This window comes from Dipodomys merriami, unplaced genomic scaffold (genome assembly GCF_024711535.1).
Source record: "Dipodomys merriami isolate MVZ:Mamm:240054 unplaced genomic scaffold, mDipMer1.0.p SCAF_712, whole genome shotgun sequence".
In the NCBI taxonomy this organism is placed as follows: Eukaryota; Metazoa; Chordata; class Mammalia; order Rodentia; family Heteromyidae; genus Dipodomys; species Dipodomys merriami.
In genome coordinates, this window is record NW_027206305.1 from 138,954 (window position 1) to 152,394 (window position 13,441).

Sequence of the window (13,441 nt, forward strand, 5' to 3'; positions counted from 1 at the left end):
CCGCAGGCCTATGCTCACTTACCGCGTGGACGCTGACAAGGGCTTCAACTTTTCGGTGGGTGACGACGCTTTCGTGTGCCAGAAGAAGAACCACTTCCAGGTGACAGTGTACATCGGCATGCTGGGCGAGCCCAAGTACGTCAAGACTCCGGAAGGCCTCAAGCCCCTCGACTGCTTCTACCTGAAGCTGCATGGAGTGAAGGCAGGTTTGGGGTTTGGAAGGAGATGAGGGTCAGGATGCGCACGCACTGAGAGGTTCCAGGATATGGGGAGCACATGGGGTGCCTGTGCCTAAATACCACCCTACCTTAGTCTTCCCCGCCCCCTCTTGCTGGTCCTGGGGTTTGAACTCAGGGCCTGAGTTCTGTCCCTGTGCCTCTCTGTGCTCTACCCCTTGAGCCACAATACGACTTCCGGCTTTTTCTGTGTATGTGGTACTGAGGAATTGAACCCAGGGCTTCATGCATGCTAGGCAAGCACTCTACCACTAAGCCATATTCCCAGTCCTCCACTATTTCTTTTGTGGTGTGGTGTGGTGTGGTGTGTGTGTGTGTGTATGTGTGTGTGTGTGTCCCTATAGTAGAGCTTAAACTCCAGGTCTAGGCACTGTTCCTGAGCTCTATTTTCCTTTCAAGGCTAGCACTCTACCACTTGAGCCACAACTCCACTTCCAACTTTTTGTTGGTTAATTGGAGATAAAAGTCTTACGGACTTGGGGCTGGGAAGGTGGCTCAGTGGTAGAGCGCTTGCTTTGCATGCCTGAGGCCTTGGGTTCGATTCCTCAGCACCACATAAGCAAAAAGAAAAAAGCTGGAAGTGGTGCTGTAGCTCAAGTGGTAGAGAGCTAGCCCTGAGCTGAAGAGCTGAGGGACAGCGCCCAGACCCAGAGTTCAGGCCCCACTACTGGACCCCCCCCCAAAAAAAAAGTCTTACGGACTTTCCTGTCCAGATGAGCTTCAAACTGTGATCCTCAGATTTCAGCCTCCTGAGTAGTTGGGATTACAGGTGTGAGCCATGGCACCTGGCTCCACTTCTTCCTTGTACTGACAAGATGCCGGGCTTCCTAGCCCTCTCCCTCTTACACCCTGCTTCCTTTCTATCCTGGGAGTCCCAAATCTGCATCCCCAGCCAGGAGCCATCTGTGCTCATCTACCGCGTGCCTTCATTCCAGCTGTGCCCTGCCCTTCATGCCCACAGCTGCTACCTTCTTTCATGCCTCTCCCTTTCCTTGGGATATCTTCCCAGCACCCCATCCCATGGCTCCTGGCAGGCTCCACACCGGCCTGCCTGAGGACATGACTAGCTCTTTCATGGTGTCTCCAGATGGGCCTGGTATATATATTGGCATGGCTCGGTGGGTGCACATGGAAAGGTGGTGGGGCTATGGTTGTGGGGAAAAGGTCTCAGAGGCAGGGGTCTGGGGTATGAGATGGGGGGGTACAGGTGTGGAGGGGATGGAGGAGGAAGCAAGCTTGAAGAAGTATAGGAAATTAAATGGGTGTGTCTGTAAGAGGTGTCATTGCCATGGGGACGTCTGTGTTGTTGTGCAGATGTGGGCGCAGTAGTGTGCTGTGGGTGGGGGGTACAGAGGCTGTGTGTGCACTCTAAGTGGGGGAGTAGGGAGGGTGGAGAGGGGTGTGGCTAAGTTTGGTGAAGCGAGGCTGTTCCCTCATGGGTTCCAGCTAGGCCTGGGCTGAGAAGGTAACCAGGGCAGGACTAAGCCCTGGGCCTTAGCCTGTGATGTCATTGGGCTCCGTCTTCCACAGCTGGAAGCCCTAAACCAGTCCATCAATATTGAGCAGTCTCAGTCTGACCGGAGCAAGCGGCCTTTCAACCCTGTCACGTGAGTGACCCTCCCCCCCCTATCCCCATGGTGCCCAAAGGGCCCGCCCTAGAGCTTAAGAACTAGAGGGTTCATCACAGGAGAACACTGCTTGCTCCCAGCCTGGGTCCTCCTCCACTGCCCAGCTCTTGGCTGCTTCCCTTCCGGTCCCCCAGCCCTTCTGATCATGCTGCCTCTTCTCTTCAGGGTCAATCTGCCCCCTGAGCAGGTCACCAAGGTGACCGTGGGGCGGCTGCACTTCAGCGAGACCACTGCCAACAACATGCGCAAGAAGGGCAAGCCCAACCCTGACCAGAGGTGAGCAGCTGGCCCTGACTCGGAGCCCCCAGACCCCAGGATGCAACCAGAGCTATTTCACCTAGGAGCATGCCAGGCCCAGGGCTCCCAGACTGCCCTGTGTCTCCCTTTACAGAGCTTGACCCTGACTTAGGGTTGGGACCATAAAGGCCTGGCAGCTCCACTCAGGAGCTGCTCTATGGGTTCCAGACTGTGCATCCTTGGGGGATTTCTGCCCTCTACTGGTAGCTCAGGTTTCTCCTGCAGGGTGCCAGGTTAATGTCTACACCTTTTGGGGGGAGGAGGGGTAAGATGACAAGACTGGGGATCCATGTCTACTTCACACCTGGCCCTGGAAGGGTGGCGGGGGTAGATGGGTAGAACATCGACTGTCTCTATCCTCTCTCTCCCCCTACCTTTGGCTCCCGCACGTCCCAGGTACTTCATGCTGGTGGTAGCTCTCCAGGCGCATGCGCAGAACCAGAACTACACGCTGGCCGCTCAGATCTCAGAGCGCATCATTGTGCGGGTAAGGGCAGAAGCCTCTCCAGAGGGAACTAAGACAGTGTTTGAATGTCACTGGCTGTGACCTGACTGTGTCATCCTCTGTGGGTAGCAGTGTTTCCCACACAGGAGAGCGTGTTGGTGGCTCAGTCCTGGTCACTTCCTGGGTGCGGGACAGCTTAAGTTGGGCATGGTGGAGCCAGGAGACCTGGGCTGGAGTAGGAGGGGTGGCGGTGGGTGGGGTTCTTCCTCTGAGGCTCTGCAGGTTCCGGATCCCCCAGGACTGAATCAGCCCCAACTTGTCTTAGGCCTCTAATCCGGGCCAGTTTGAGAGCGACAGTGATGTGCTGTGGCAGCGGGCACAGGTGCCCGACACCGTCTTCCACCACGGCCGAGTGGGCATCAACACCGATCGACCGGACGAGGCACTGGTTGTGCATGGCAACGTCAAGGTCATGGGCTCACTCATGCACCCCTCAGACCTGCGGGCCAAGGAGCACGTGCAGGAGGTGGGGGCGGGGCTCCAGAAGGGGCGGGGCTGGGACAGCTGCCTGGGTAGGGGAGGCCGCCCTTGGGGCTCATCCTGTGATCCCAGCAGCAGGATCTCCCATGCACAGTATAGTCCCCCACTTACCTCCCTTCGGGGCCCACTCAGGATGACCTCGAGAGGGAGGGTTCGATCTGGGCCTGGTTTCCTGGCAGGTGGACACCACAGAGCAGCTGAAGAGGATCTCCCGCATGCGGCTGGTACACTACAGATATAAGCCCGAGTTTGCCGCCAGCGCAGGCATCGAGGCCACCACGCCAGAGACTGGTAGGGACCTGCTGGGTGTGGGTTGGGGACTGGAAACCCAGTGACCTTGGGCCTCTGCCCACAGGCTCTAGCCCTTCTGTCCCCTGAAATCCTGGTTCCAGAAACCCTTTCCCTTGACCCTGGAACTCTGCCTCTAGAAGTCCCTAGGAAATTACGTCCCCCAGGTCCTGGAACCTCACCTCTTGACCAGCACAGAGGACCACGGCCCCAGATCGTTGCCCTGCTTACCCTTCCTCCCAGAATCCTGCCTCCATCCTCCCAGAACCCTGTCCCTTCTCCTAGGACCCCTACTTCCAGGATCCTACCTGACCCAGTAGCTCCAAGCCTGGCCCTGTGGGTGCTGGGCTGTCTGAGGGAGCCCCACAGCTCCAGGGTTCCAAGACCCAACCCTCCAGACCAACCACCCCATCCTTACTCTGGAGAGCTGTGGCCAGCCCCTACCCAACCCCTGGTGGGTCTCTCCCCAGGTGTCATCGCCCAGGAGGTGAAGGAGATCCTGCCGGAGGCGGTGAAGGACACAGGAGACGTGGTCTTTGCCAATGGGAAAACCATAGAGAACTTCCTGGTAGTGAACAAGGTGGGCTGGATGGGGAACAGAAGGGGCCCAAGGGCACTGTGGTGGAGGAGGCCCCTCTCCTTGCCCCCACAGAAGAAGAGGCAAACATTAAAGGTTGAGAACAATAGGGATCGAGCTAAAGGTCACTCACCCCCTCCCCGCCCCACGTGTCAATAAGACATTGACACTTTGGTCTCAAGGCCTGAATGTAGGATGTATTTATCTTCTGGCATGTTGGGGATCAAACCTCACACGTGCCAGGCAAGTGCACCACCACTGAATTCACCCCCCCCCCACTGCACCCCTTATGTGGCATGAAACTGTGCACCCAGGAGACATAGGACTTGTTTTACCCCCCACTCCACCCTCCCAAATAGTCAAGTGCCCAAAAAGGTAGCCCAGAGGTGGCCGGTTGCGGGGCCAAGGCTCTGAAGGGCAGTGCTCTGGCTCTGAAGAGTGGGAGGAGGGTGGAGGGGGGAAGGTGGTTCCATGGTAGAGTGCTTGCCTTAGCGTGCATGAGGTCCTGGGTTCAATTCCTCAGCACCACATTAGCAGAAAAGGCCGGAAGTGATGCTGTGGCTCAAGTGGTAGAGCACTAGCCTTGAGCTGAAGAGCTAAGGGCAGTGCCCAGGCCCAGAGTTCAGGCCCCAAGACTGACAAAAAAGAGTGTGGGGTTCTTCAGGCAGTCAGGACGGCCTGGGCAGGAGGGATTCAGTAGGGCCCGGGATGGAGAGGCCCATGCCCAGATCAGGTTTCTGTGGCTGTGGGACAGTCTGCAGCGGATGGCTCCCAGGCTGCGAGCCCTGACAGCCCATCATCCCGGCAGGAGCGCATCTTCATGGAGAACGTGGGGGCTGTGAAGGAGCTCTGCAAGCTCACAGACAACCTAGAGACGCGCATCGACGAGCTGGAGCGCTGGAGCCACAGGCTGGCCAAACTGCGGCGCCTAGACAGCCTCAAGTCCACAGGCAGCTCCAGCGCCTTCAGGTGGGGGCCTGGCTTGGAGTGGGAAGGGGGGAGACCCCCCCCCTTTCAGAGGCACCCTTGACCTTGGTTTTCTTGCTGCAGTCACGCAGGGAGCCAATTTAGCCGAGCAGGCAGCGTCCCCCACAAGAAGAGGCCCCCCAAAGTGGCCAGCAAGGTAAAGGGGGTGGGCAGAGAGGACTGGTGTTTCCCCATTTCCCTTTCCAACTGGTACCTCTGCAGCCTCACCAATGCCCTCTAGCCTCTTTCTGCCTCCTCCTCTCTGCCTCACCTCCGGGAACATGACACTAGGCTTGGGTGGAGCAGCACCCTAAATCTGCCTCTTCTGCTTTTCTTCTCCTCTGGGTCCTCAGGCATCCTCAGTAGTCCCCGACCAGGCTTGCATCAGTCAGCGCTTCCTGCAGGGAACCATTATCGCCCTGGTGGTGGTCATGGCCTTCAGGTGACTTATCTCCCCAGAAGCACTGCCCAGTGGGGTCAGCCGCAGCCAGGCCCTGAGGGGGGGGGCGGGTAGGGGTGGTTTGGGGAGGGCTGGGGAAGTAGACTGCCTCTCGTGTCTCCCCTTCTTGGAATGGGGAGATCCACTCACAGCTGGGAGCCCAGCGCCTGGGGCTCAGGACCACAGGGGCCCTAGGAGCTGGAGGGCCACTCCAGCTCTGACTGTGACCCTGTTCTGTGGCTCCCAGCGTGGTGTCCATGTCCACACTGTATGTGCTGAGCCTGCGTGCTGAGGAGGACTTGGTGGATGCAGATGGGTATGTCTCTGGAGGCCAGGTGGGCTTTGGGGGGCAGCCTAGGGCCGGCCACGGGCACCATGATGCTATCTGAGGAGGTTTCACCACCACTCATAGCCCACTATAGGTCTGGTGAGGTGGGAGGGAGGATCTCCCTGGAGGTTGGGCAGCCAATCCCAGTCCCCCTGTGGCCTGCTCCTCCAGGCAGGCCATCTTGGAGGGCTCTCATAGACACAAGAGGTACAGGGAAGGTGGCCCTGGGCAGGACCTTAGGCTCTGTCTACCATTGTTTACTCCCAGCTGCAGGGACCATTTCTGATTGCATCTTCTCTCTCTCCTCCCTGGCCTGTCACCCTCTTGGTCTCTCTGTTGCCCCTTAGCTCTTTTGCCGTGTCTACTTCCTGTCTTCTGGCCCTGCTCCGGCCCCAGCACCCTGGGGGGAGTGAGGCCATGTGCCCATGGTATGTGTCTGACCCACTACCCATCCTCCTCTGACTCCTGGGCCCTTCTTCCTGCCTCCTTTCCACCTGCCCTCTACCTCCTCCTCCGTCCCTGGGACTCCAAGCCTGCCGCCAGCCTCTCTGAGCTCAGCCCACCCTTCCCCAGCAGGTCCAGCCAGAGCCTTGGAGCCACTCAGCTCCGACAGTCTCCCGTGACCGCCGGGCTCTCAGGCGTACAGCCGTCCTTGCTGTTGGGTGTGTGCCTGGACAGGGCTGAGGGCTGAAGATGGGGTGGGATGGGCGGCTCTGTTGTTGGTGGGCACGGTGCTGCTCTCCTCCAGCTCATATAGCCGCTGGCTTCCTCAGTTACCACCAGCCCAACCAGCTCAGCCCCAAGTCCGCCTCTCCGCACCTTGGACCTGTGCTCCAGCCACCCCTGCCCTATTGTCTGCTGCTCTGCACCCACCCCCAGCCCTGCCTCGGAACCGAGCCTCGGCCCCAGCTTTAACCTGCTCCCCAGCGCCAGCCCCAGCCCTGCCACCAACCACTCAGGTATGGCTACCTCGGGTCACCTGCAACCAGAGAAAGGCCCCAAAGACTCGTTGATGGGAAGATCTCCTAACGACCAGAATGTGGAAAAAAGCTGGAGGAGTCTCCCTAAGAAGACCAGGAGACACATGGGGTTCACAAAGACAGCTGGACAGAAGGCAGCTTGCACCCCTTCTTCTCAGCCTGTCTCTGGTTCTGTTCACAGGCTCCAGCCAGATGGCCCCACTGCCCGTCACCAACATCAAAGCCAAGTCCTGGGGGATTTCAGCCAATGGCATTGGCCATTTCAAGCATCCCAAGAGCCTGGAGCCTGTGGCGAGCCCTGCAGTCCCTTTCCCCGGGGGACCAGGCAAGGCCAAGAACAGCCCCAGCCTGGGTCTCCATGGTCGGGCCCGCCGAGGAGCCCCCCAGCCGAGCGCTGGCTCTGCTCTGCCCACTCAGACCCAGGCCCAGCCAGGTACACGCCGCACCCCAACACTTCCCAGCCCAGCCTAGCAAGGCTCAGTGGCCAGGGCCCCATTTCAGCCCAGTCACCAGGCTGCCTGAGCACAGAACTGGCAGTCAGCATACCTTTACTGAGCGTGTACTAAACTCCAGGAATCAGGCAGGAGCCTAATGTTGCTCTATTCAGCCACTTTGAGAAAGGAATTGTCATTGTCCAGGTGAGGACATAGAGACCCATGGGATGGATTTGTCCAAGCAGTAGCCAAGCACCTGGCCCTGGCTCATTTGTCACTGTGCCAGAGAGGAAAGTGCTGTCCCAGGTCCTCCCAGCTTTTCCTCAAACCTCCAGCGTGTGTGTGTGTGTGTGTGTGTGTGTGTGTGTGTGTGTGTGTGTGTGTGTGTGTGTGTGTGTGTGTGTGTGTGTGTGTGTGTGTGTGTGTGTGTGTGTGTGTGTGTGTGTGTGTGTGTGTGTGTGTGTGTGTGTTGGGGCTTGAACCTCCAGCCTGTGTGTGTGTGTGTGTGTATGTACTAGAGCTTGAACTCTGCCTTGCACTCACTTGGTTTTTTTTATTCTCAAAGCTGGCACTCTACTACTTAAAGCCAAGCCTCCACTTTCAGCCTTTTGCTTGAGAGTCTCAAGGGCTTTTCTATTTCCTCAGATCTCAGCCTCTTGAGGAACTAGGATTGCAGGCCTGAGCCACCAGCGCCTGGCTCCAACCTTTGGTTTTAACAAAGCTAGAAAACTTGGTTGTAGAAGTGTTCAGACTGGCACGGAGGTTGCCTGGGCTGCAGAGGGACCGGCCCCTTAGCCAGCAGCGCTGAGCTAGGATTCAAGTCTTAACGCCATCATTTGGTGGCTTCTGTGGCTTAAAAACAAAAGCTTGGAACGCCTGGCTTGCAGAGGCTGAAGGTCAAAGTGCTGGGGAAGCGGCAGGGGGCAGAGGCTGCAGAGGCAGAGGTTTCTGGGAGCCCAGCACTGCTGGCAGCAGGCAACGGAGATGTGGCCCTGTCCCAGAGAGCTCGCACAGATGGAGACATGACTCCATGGCAGGACAAGGCTATGTGCAGGGACTGGCTTGGGAGTGGGGAGAGCATGTCATCTAGACCAAGGAGGGAGGGGACCAGGGAAGGCTGCCTTACAGGAGGTGCCGCTGGAGCTGTCTTTGAAGGACACTAGAGGTTTGCCCCAAAGTGGGACAGGCACCTTCCATCTCATCTGCGTCTGCTACCTACCCCTATCTGCTCAGCTCAGGCACTCTGGGTCCTGCTTGGGGTCCTTGGGTTGGGCCTTAATGAGCTGAAAATGTGCTGAATCCAGCAATTATTCAGAGGCCAGCAGTCCTACCTTCCCAGCTAGAAGTCAGGTGGCAGCAAATCCAGGGGTGAAGTGAGATGAACAAGAACCCCCCGCCTCCCCCCCTCACCTCACACTGCATGCTTCAGTCTGACATCAGCCAGCCAGGCTGGGGGGTTTGCTCGGTGAAGGACACTAGCAGGGGTGGGCTGGCAGATGTCCCAGGGGGGCTGCGTGGCAGGGAACAGCCTGATTTGTCTGCAGTGCTCCCTCCTGGCTGATTTCAGACTCCCAGGGTACCACCACTGAACCTAGAGTTGGAGAGTGAGCACAGGCAGGAACAGAGAGAGGTCTATGAACTGACTTCCACCTACCACAGTCCAGGGACGTAAAGCTCTCTTCCTGATTCCCAGCCTTCTGGTTCTGGCAACTACCTGCTTCTAGGGCTGTTGAAAAAGGGACATGCAGTGACCCCAGACATTGTGGTGGTCTACAAAGAACCTGGTGCTTATTCACACTAAGGTGTAAGTGTCTGATCCAAGTCTTGTGAGAAAACACCTGACATTTTGTGTGTGTGTCCCGTTTTGTCCCCTTCCTGGCTGTTGCAGCCCTAGTGCCCTCCCTGACCTCCATCCAGTTGCTGGAGAATTCCATGCCCATCACCTCCCAGTACTGCACAGCAGAGGATCACTGCAGGTAGGCTTGGCTCCTTCCTGTCCCTCCAGAGAGGCCTCAGGTGACACACGCCTGTGCCCTCAGGGGAGTCCCCCCACAAGGCAGGGCAGCCCCTTTCTGGTCATCTGAAAGGCTCCAGTGCAGATGGAGGCTGAGGCCCCCATCTTTGCCCCTTCAGGCCGGGAAACTTCACCTACCACATCCCTGTCAGCGGCAGCACCCCACTGCACCTCACCTTGACCCTGCAGATGAAGTAAGTGAAGGGGGGATGGAGGGAGGAGAATGGGAAGAGGCCACGCCCAGAGCCACAGAAAGGCCTATCAGAGTCCAGCCTGTTGCTACATGGTGGGCCTGGCCTGTGATGCTGCCTTGTGGTTCCATGGCTGTGGGTGGGGAGGGCAGGGCTGTGTCCCGCCCCAGGCCTCATGTTCCGTGTGTGGTTCACTGGCTGGGTGGTGCTCATTCCAGGGATGGGGTTGGGGTGACTCAGGAGCCCCACTCCCTGATATCTGGGCCTTTCCCCAGCGCCTCTTCCCCCGTGTCCGTGGTGCTGTGCAGTCTGACGGCAAAGGAGGAGCCGTGTGAGGAGGGGGGCTTTCTGCAGACTCTGCACCCCCACCAGGACACCCAGGTAGGGGCGGCTGGGGAACAGGCTGGCCAGGCCTCTTCCCGAACAATGTCTTCAGGGCCTGAGGAGAGGGAGCTGGGTGTCCGCCAGGGGCCCTTGAGGCCTGGGCCTCGGCCTGAGGAAGGGAGGTGTAGACACATGTTGGTGGCACAGAGCCCCAGGGAGGAAGGCAGTTCACGAGGGCTAGCGTGGTGAGTGCAATGATGGAGATGGAGCCGCTGCTGGTATCCCAGGCGGTGGGTGCCAGGGAAGGCGGGCAGAGGTGCAGTGTTACCAGAGCCCTCGGGCCGCAGCAGAGGGCTGCCTCCTGGAAGGCTGGACCATCACTGTCCAGGCTCCCCATTGGCCACACAACCTGGACACTGGCTTCTCCTTAGCCCGAAAGGCCATAGGATTAATTACAGGAGGTAAAGGATTTGGTGGGTCAGTATTCATTGAGGCCTGACTCAGGCCCAGTGCTTCCAGCTCAGATACAGAGGTGAAACAAACACATCTGGGTATTGGCCTCTAGGAATGTGTTTTCTAGTGAGGGACAAAAATCTTGGTAAAAAACAAGTTACAGTGGAGTACAGGACAGAGGGAGGGAGAACAAAGAGTAGAGGGGCTGCCAGCTGGCCCCTTGCTAGACATGAAGCTTGGGTCCGAACCCACATAGCAGAGCCAAGCCGAAGTCTCAGGTCAGGGGCGGGCCAGCCGCTTTACCAGGAAGAGACAGACAGGCTTGGGGTTGAACTCTAGCCCTACATCTCCCCAGACAAGTGACTCAGTTTCCTAATCTGTAAAGACAGGCTTCATGAGGTACTTCCAGGAGTACAGGGGTGAGGGAACAGTGGTTGAGAAGGAGGTAGGACCCAAGGAAGGTGACCGTGACTTGGCGGTACAAGGTGCATGCGCAGAATGTGGCTGCTGTTGCTCCACAAAGCAGAACATCATCCTGTCCTCTCTTTGTAGCACTTTGTTCTTCACATAAACACACTGCACATCCCAGTGAGCAGGATGCTGGTTGGGATGGGACCAGGAGTGCTCTGACCCCCGCGTTCCCCCCCCCTTTTCTCCAGGGCACCTGCCATCAGTGGCCAGTAACCATCCTGTCCTTCCGTGAATTCACCTACCACTTCCGAGTGGCACTGCTGGTGAGCATGGCCACCTTGCCCCAAGGTCCAGGTCCTCTGGGTGCAGGGTGGGGCTTAGGGGAAAGGTACGGGGGCTCTGCAGAGTCTAGGGTCAACAGAAGGGTCACCTGCCTGTATCCCTAGAGCTACCTCACCTGTCCCACTGCCCTTCCACCCAGGGCCAGGCCAACTGCAGCTCAGAGGCCCTCACACAGCCAGCCACAGACTACTACTTCCACTTCTACCGCCTTTGTGACTAGCTGCGCATGCGTACTGGGCCAGGTCCCTGCCCTCCACACTGGATGTCATGGTGTAACACTGGAGCCTGCGGCTGCCCAGCTCTTGGCCGCTCGCCCTCACAGACCTCCCTGACTGGGGAAACTGGAAGTCTTCACACTGGAGCAGCTGAGCCTGCTGGTGGCCCTCGATGACAGAGGGAGTGGGAGAGACAAATGATCCATGTCCTGAGCCTGCCTGCCACCACCTTCACCCAGGAGGTCTAGACCCACTGGCTGGCAGGGGGCAGGGGGCAGCTGTGGCCCTGACTTACCAGGATCCACCCTCCCTGCCTCCGCTTCTGAGGGGGGAGGAAAGACCCACCAGGAACTTGGGCCCACCCCTACAAGACCTGGCTGGGACCTCAGAGTCCATCTTGAACAGACAGCCCTTGGTGCTGTTCCCCAGGGGATGGCTGGGTGGTGGACCTTTTGGGTTTGACTGTTACTCTAGACTTGGCATTCTAAGCTTTAAGAGCTTGGTTCCCAGGCATTCCTAGGGCAGCCAAGGGCAGCCCCACAGGGCTGGAGACGACTGTGCCTGACGAAACCACCCACAGTCCTGTGCAGGCCTCAGGGGAGGGGGGCAGTAAGCCAGGTAAACCCTGGACCCTGAACTTGGCATGTCCTCGAAGGGGACAGCCTGCATTCCTGGGGGCTCCTAGAGCGCACTGTGGCCCATCATTCTCTCTGAGCAGAGGAGCAGGAATCCCTGCAAGCAGTCAGCCGGGCCTGGGCTGGTGGGTGGACGCAAATAACTGTCATTAATGAGGTCATCACTAAATGCACTTAAACCAGGGCCAGAAGGGGCGGAAGGCTGGAGCTTTGGGGCGACACCCACCACCACAGGGCTGCGGCACTGGTCCCTGCGAGGAACCTTGGCCACCCATCGCACCCCAGTGCAAGGCTGGCTTCTCCCTCCACTCTGGCCTGCCAGTGACCTTGTCTCCGGAAATCTAGAGGCACCTTTTGCTAGGCTTAGAGTCAGGCTGGAAAGGCTCAACAGTCCCCACCTCTGCCAGGAGCAGAGTGGTGGGTTTCGGCTTAGGAAGAAGTTTCTTATCAAGTGCCAACTTCATTCACCATTTTCTTACCAGGGCCCCAGAACATTCTGAGGCCACAGGCAGGCTCACGGGAGAGCGTGGCAGTCACTTAGCCACCTCTGCCTTGGGGTCAGAAGCGAGCCAGGGAGTGGCCATCCTTGCCCTGTGATGTCCTGCCATCTCTTTGGGAACGAGGACTTGCTGCTCTCCGACTTCTCGTTCTCTGCTCTGAGTGGGAGCTGTGGGCCCTCTTCTGCCACAGATCTCAAAGCACTTATCTTCAGGACAGGGAAACTCCCGAGGGGCTCAAGGACAGCAGGGTTCCTTGCAGCCTTGTACCCCCCACGTGGCGCCACCTCCTTCTGCCATAGGAACTGTACGACTCCCGTGCCTCCTGCCGACAGTGCCTTCAACTGCTTAACCCCATGTCCCCGAACTGGATGATGGGGTTTCCTCACTAGAGGGGTGTTCTTGGATTGCAGCCCCTCAGTCCTTAACTGGAAAGTGACCCTCCGCTGCCCCCTGGAGTCCATCTGGACACAGAGAGCCCGGGTCCCATGGCAGCTGGCTGTTCAGCCATGCCTGAGGAAGAGTCCTCAGTGCAAGAATTGGGGTCAAGTCCGGGCTCCAAGCTGCTTGAGGGGGTCAACCCTGGACCAAAGTTGCCTTAAGCCCAAGGTATAAAAGGGCTTCAGGGAAGGTGAGGGGCCACCGGCTGGAGGCGATCTGCCGGGCCAGCCCTCCGGAGGTCCCCATGGCCACCCTCCCTTCCTCTCTCCTCTCTGGCATTACTCCTGCAGGCCCTGGGCTAATTCCCTCCTAGCTTCAAGCTGTACATAAGGCTTCCCAGCAGAGCCCCTGCCCACACATCCCCTTAGTGATGCGTGCACGCACAGAGCGCCCCTAACTCCCAGGCTTCTCCCTGAGCCAGCGCTGACTCATATTTATCATGTACCCAGTCTGACTCTGAGGTGGGCAGAGGAAAGCCGAGGCCTGCTTGCTCCCTGTCTCCCTGGATTGTCCTTTTCTGAAGGAATATACATATATAAATAAATGTATAAATACTGCTTTGTATCTGAGCTCGCGTCCTCTCTCTTCTTGCAATTGCTTTGGTGCGAGAGGGCATCACCTGAGGGGCTGGAGAGCTTCATTACAGGATTGGATTCAGAGACCCCTGCCCCAGACACCTCTCCCTGGCATACCTTTCCTGCCATGGACCACCTGTCTGCCTATGGAAAAGCAGCCTCAGGACTGAGCCGAGTAAAGTCAT

General features: G+C 58.2%; 1 protein-coding gene across 5 annotated transcripts in view; it reads left to right on the forward strand.

Annotated features, from left to right (window-relative positions):
* The window catches only part of LOC138818114 (myelin regulatory factor), a 30,726-nt gene extending 17,476 nt beyond the window's left edge, over nucleotides 1-13,250 (forward strand). For 2 of the 5 annotated variants that reach the window (XM_070009028.1, XM_070009030.1), the window contains 19 exons: nucleotides 7-202; nucleotides 1,767-1,843; nucleotides 2,030-2,140; nucleotides 2,558-2,648; nucleotides 2,932-3,132; nucleotides 3,326-3,437; nucleotides 3,905-4,014; nucleotides 4,820-4,980; nucleotides 5,062-5,134; nucleotides 5,331-5,419; nucleotides 5,664-5,732; nucleotides 6,318-6,406; nucleotides 6,518-6,703; nucleotides 6,906-7,157; nucleotides 9,047-9,134; nucleotides 9,292-9,366; nucleotides 9,639-9,744; nucleotides 10,800-10,874; nucleotides 11,033-13,250. In XM_070009028.1, the coding sequence (XP_069865129.1) occupies nucleotides 7-202; nucleotides 1,767-1,843; nucleotides 2,030-2,140; nucleotides 2,558-2,648; nucleotides 2,932-3,132; nucleotides 3,326-3,437; nucleotides 3,905-4,014; nucleotides 4,820-4,980; nucleotides 5,062-5,134; nucleotides 5,331-5,419; nucleotides 5,664-5,732; nucleotides 6,318-6,406; nucleotides 6,518-6,703; nucleotides 6,906-7,157; nucleotides 9,047-9,134; nucleotides 9,292-9,366; nucleotides 9,639-9,744; nucleotides 10,800-10,874; nucleotides 11,033-11,113 (2,242 nt within the window). In that variant the 3' untranslated portion in view covers nucleotides 11,114-13,250. Of the gene's footprint in view, nucleotides 1-6; nucleotides 203-1,766; nucleotides 1,844-2,029; nucleotides 2,141-2,557; nucleotides 2,649-2,931; nucleotides 3,133-3,325; nucleotides 3,438-3,904; nucleotides 4,015-4,819; nucleotides 4,981-5,061; nucleotides 5,135-5,330; nucleotides 5,420-5,663; nucleotides 5,733-6,091; nucleotides 6,173-6,317; nucleotides 6,407-6,517; nucleotides 6,704-6,905; nucleotides 7,158-9,046; nucleotides 9,135-9,291; nucleotides 9,367-9,638; nucleotides 9,745-10,799; nucleotides 10,875-11,032 lie in introns of all 5 variants that reach the window. The other 3 variants (XM_070009026.1, XM_070009027.1, XM_070009029.1) reach the window with 3 other exon arrangements.
* The last annotated feature ends 191 nt before the right edge of the window (nucleotides 13,251-13,441 follow it).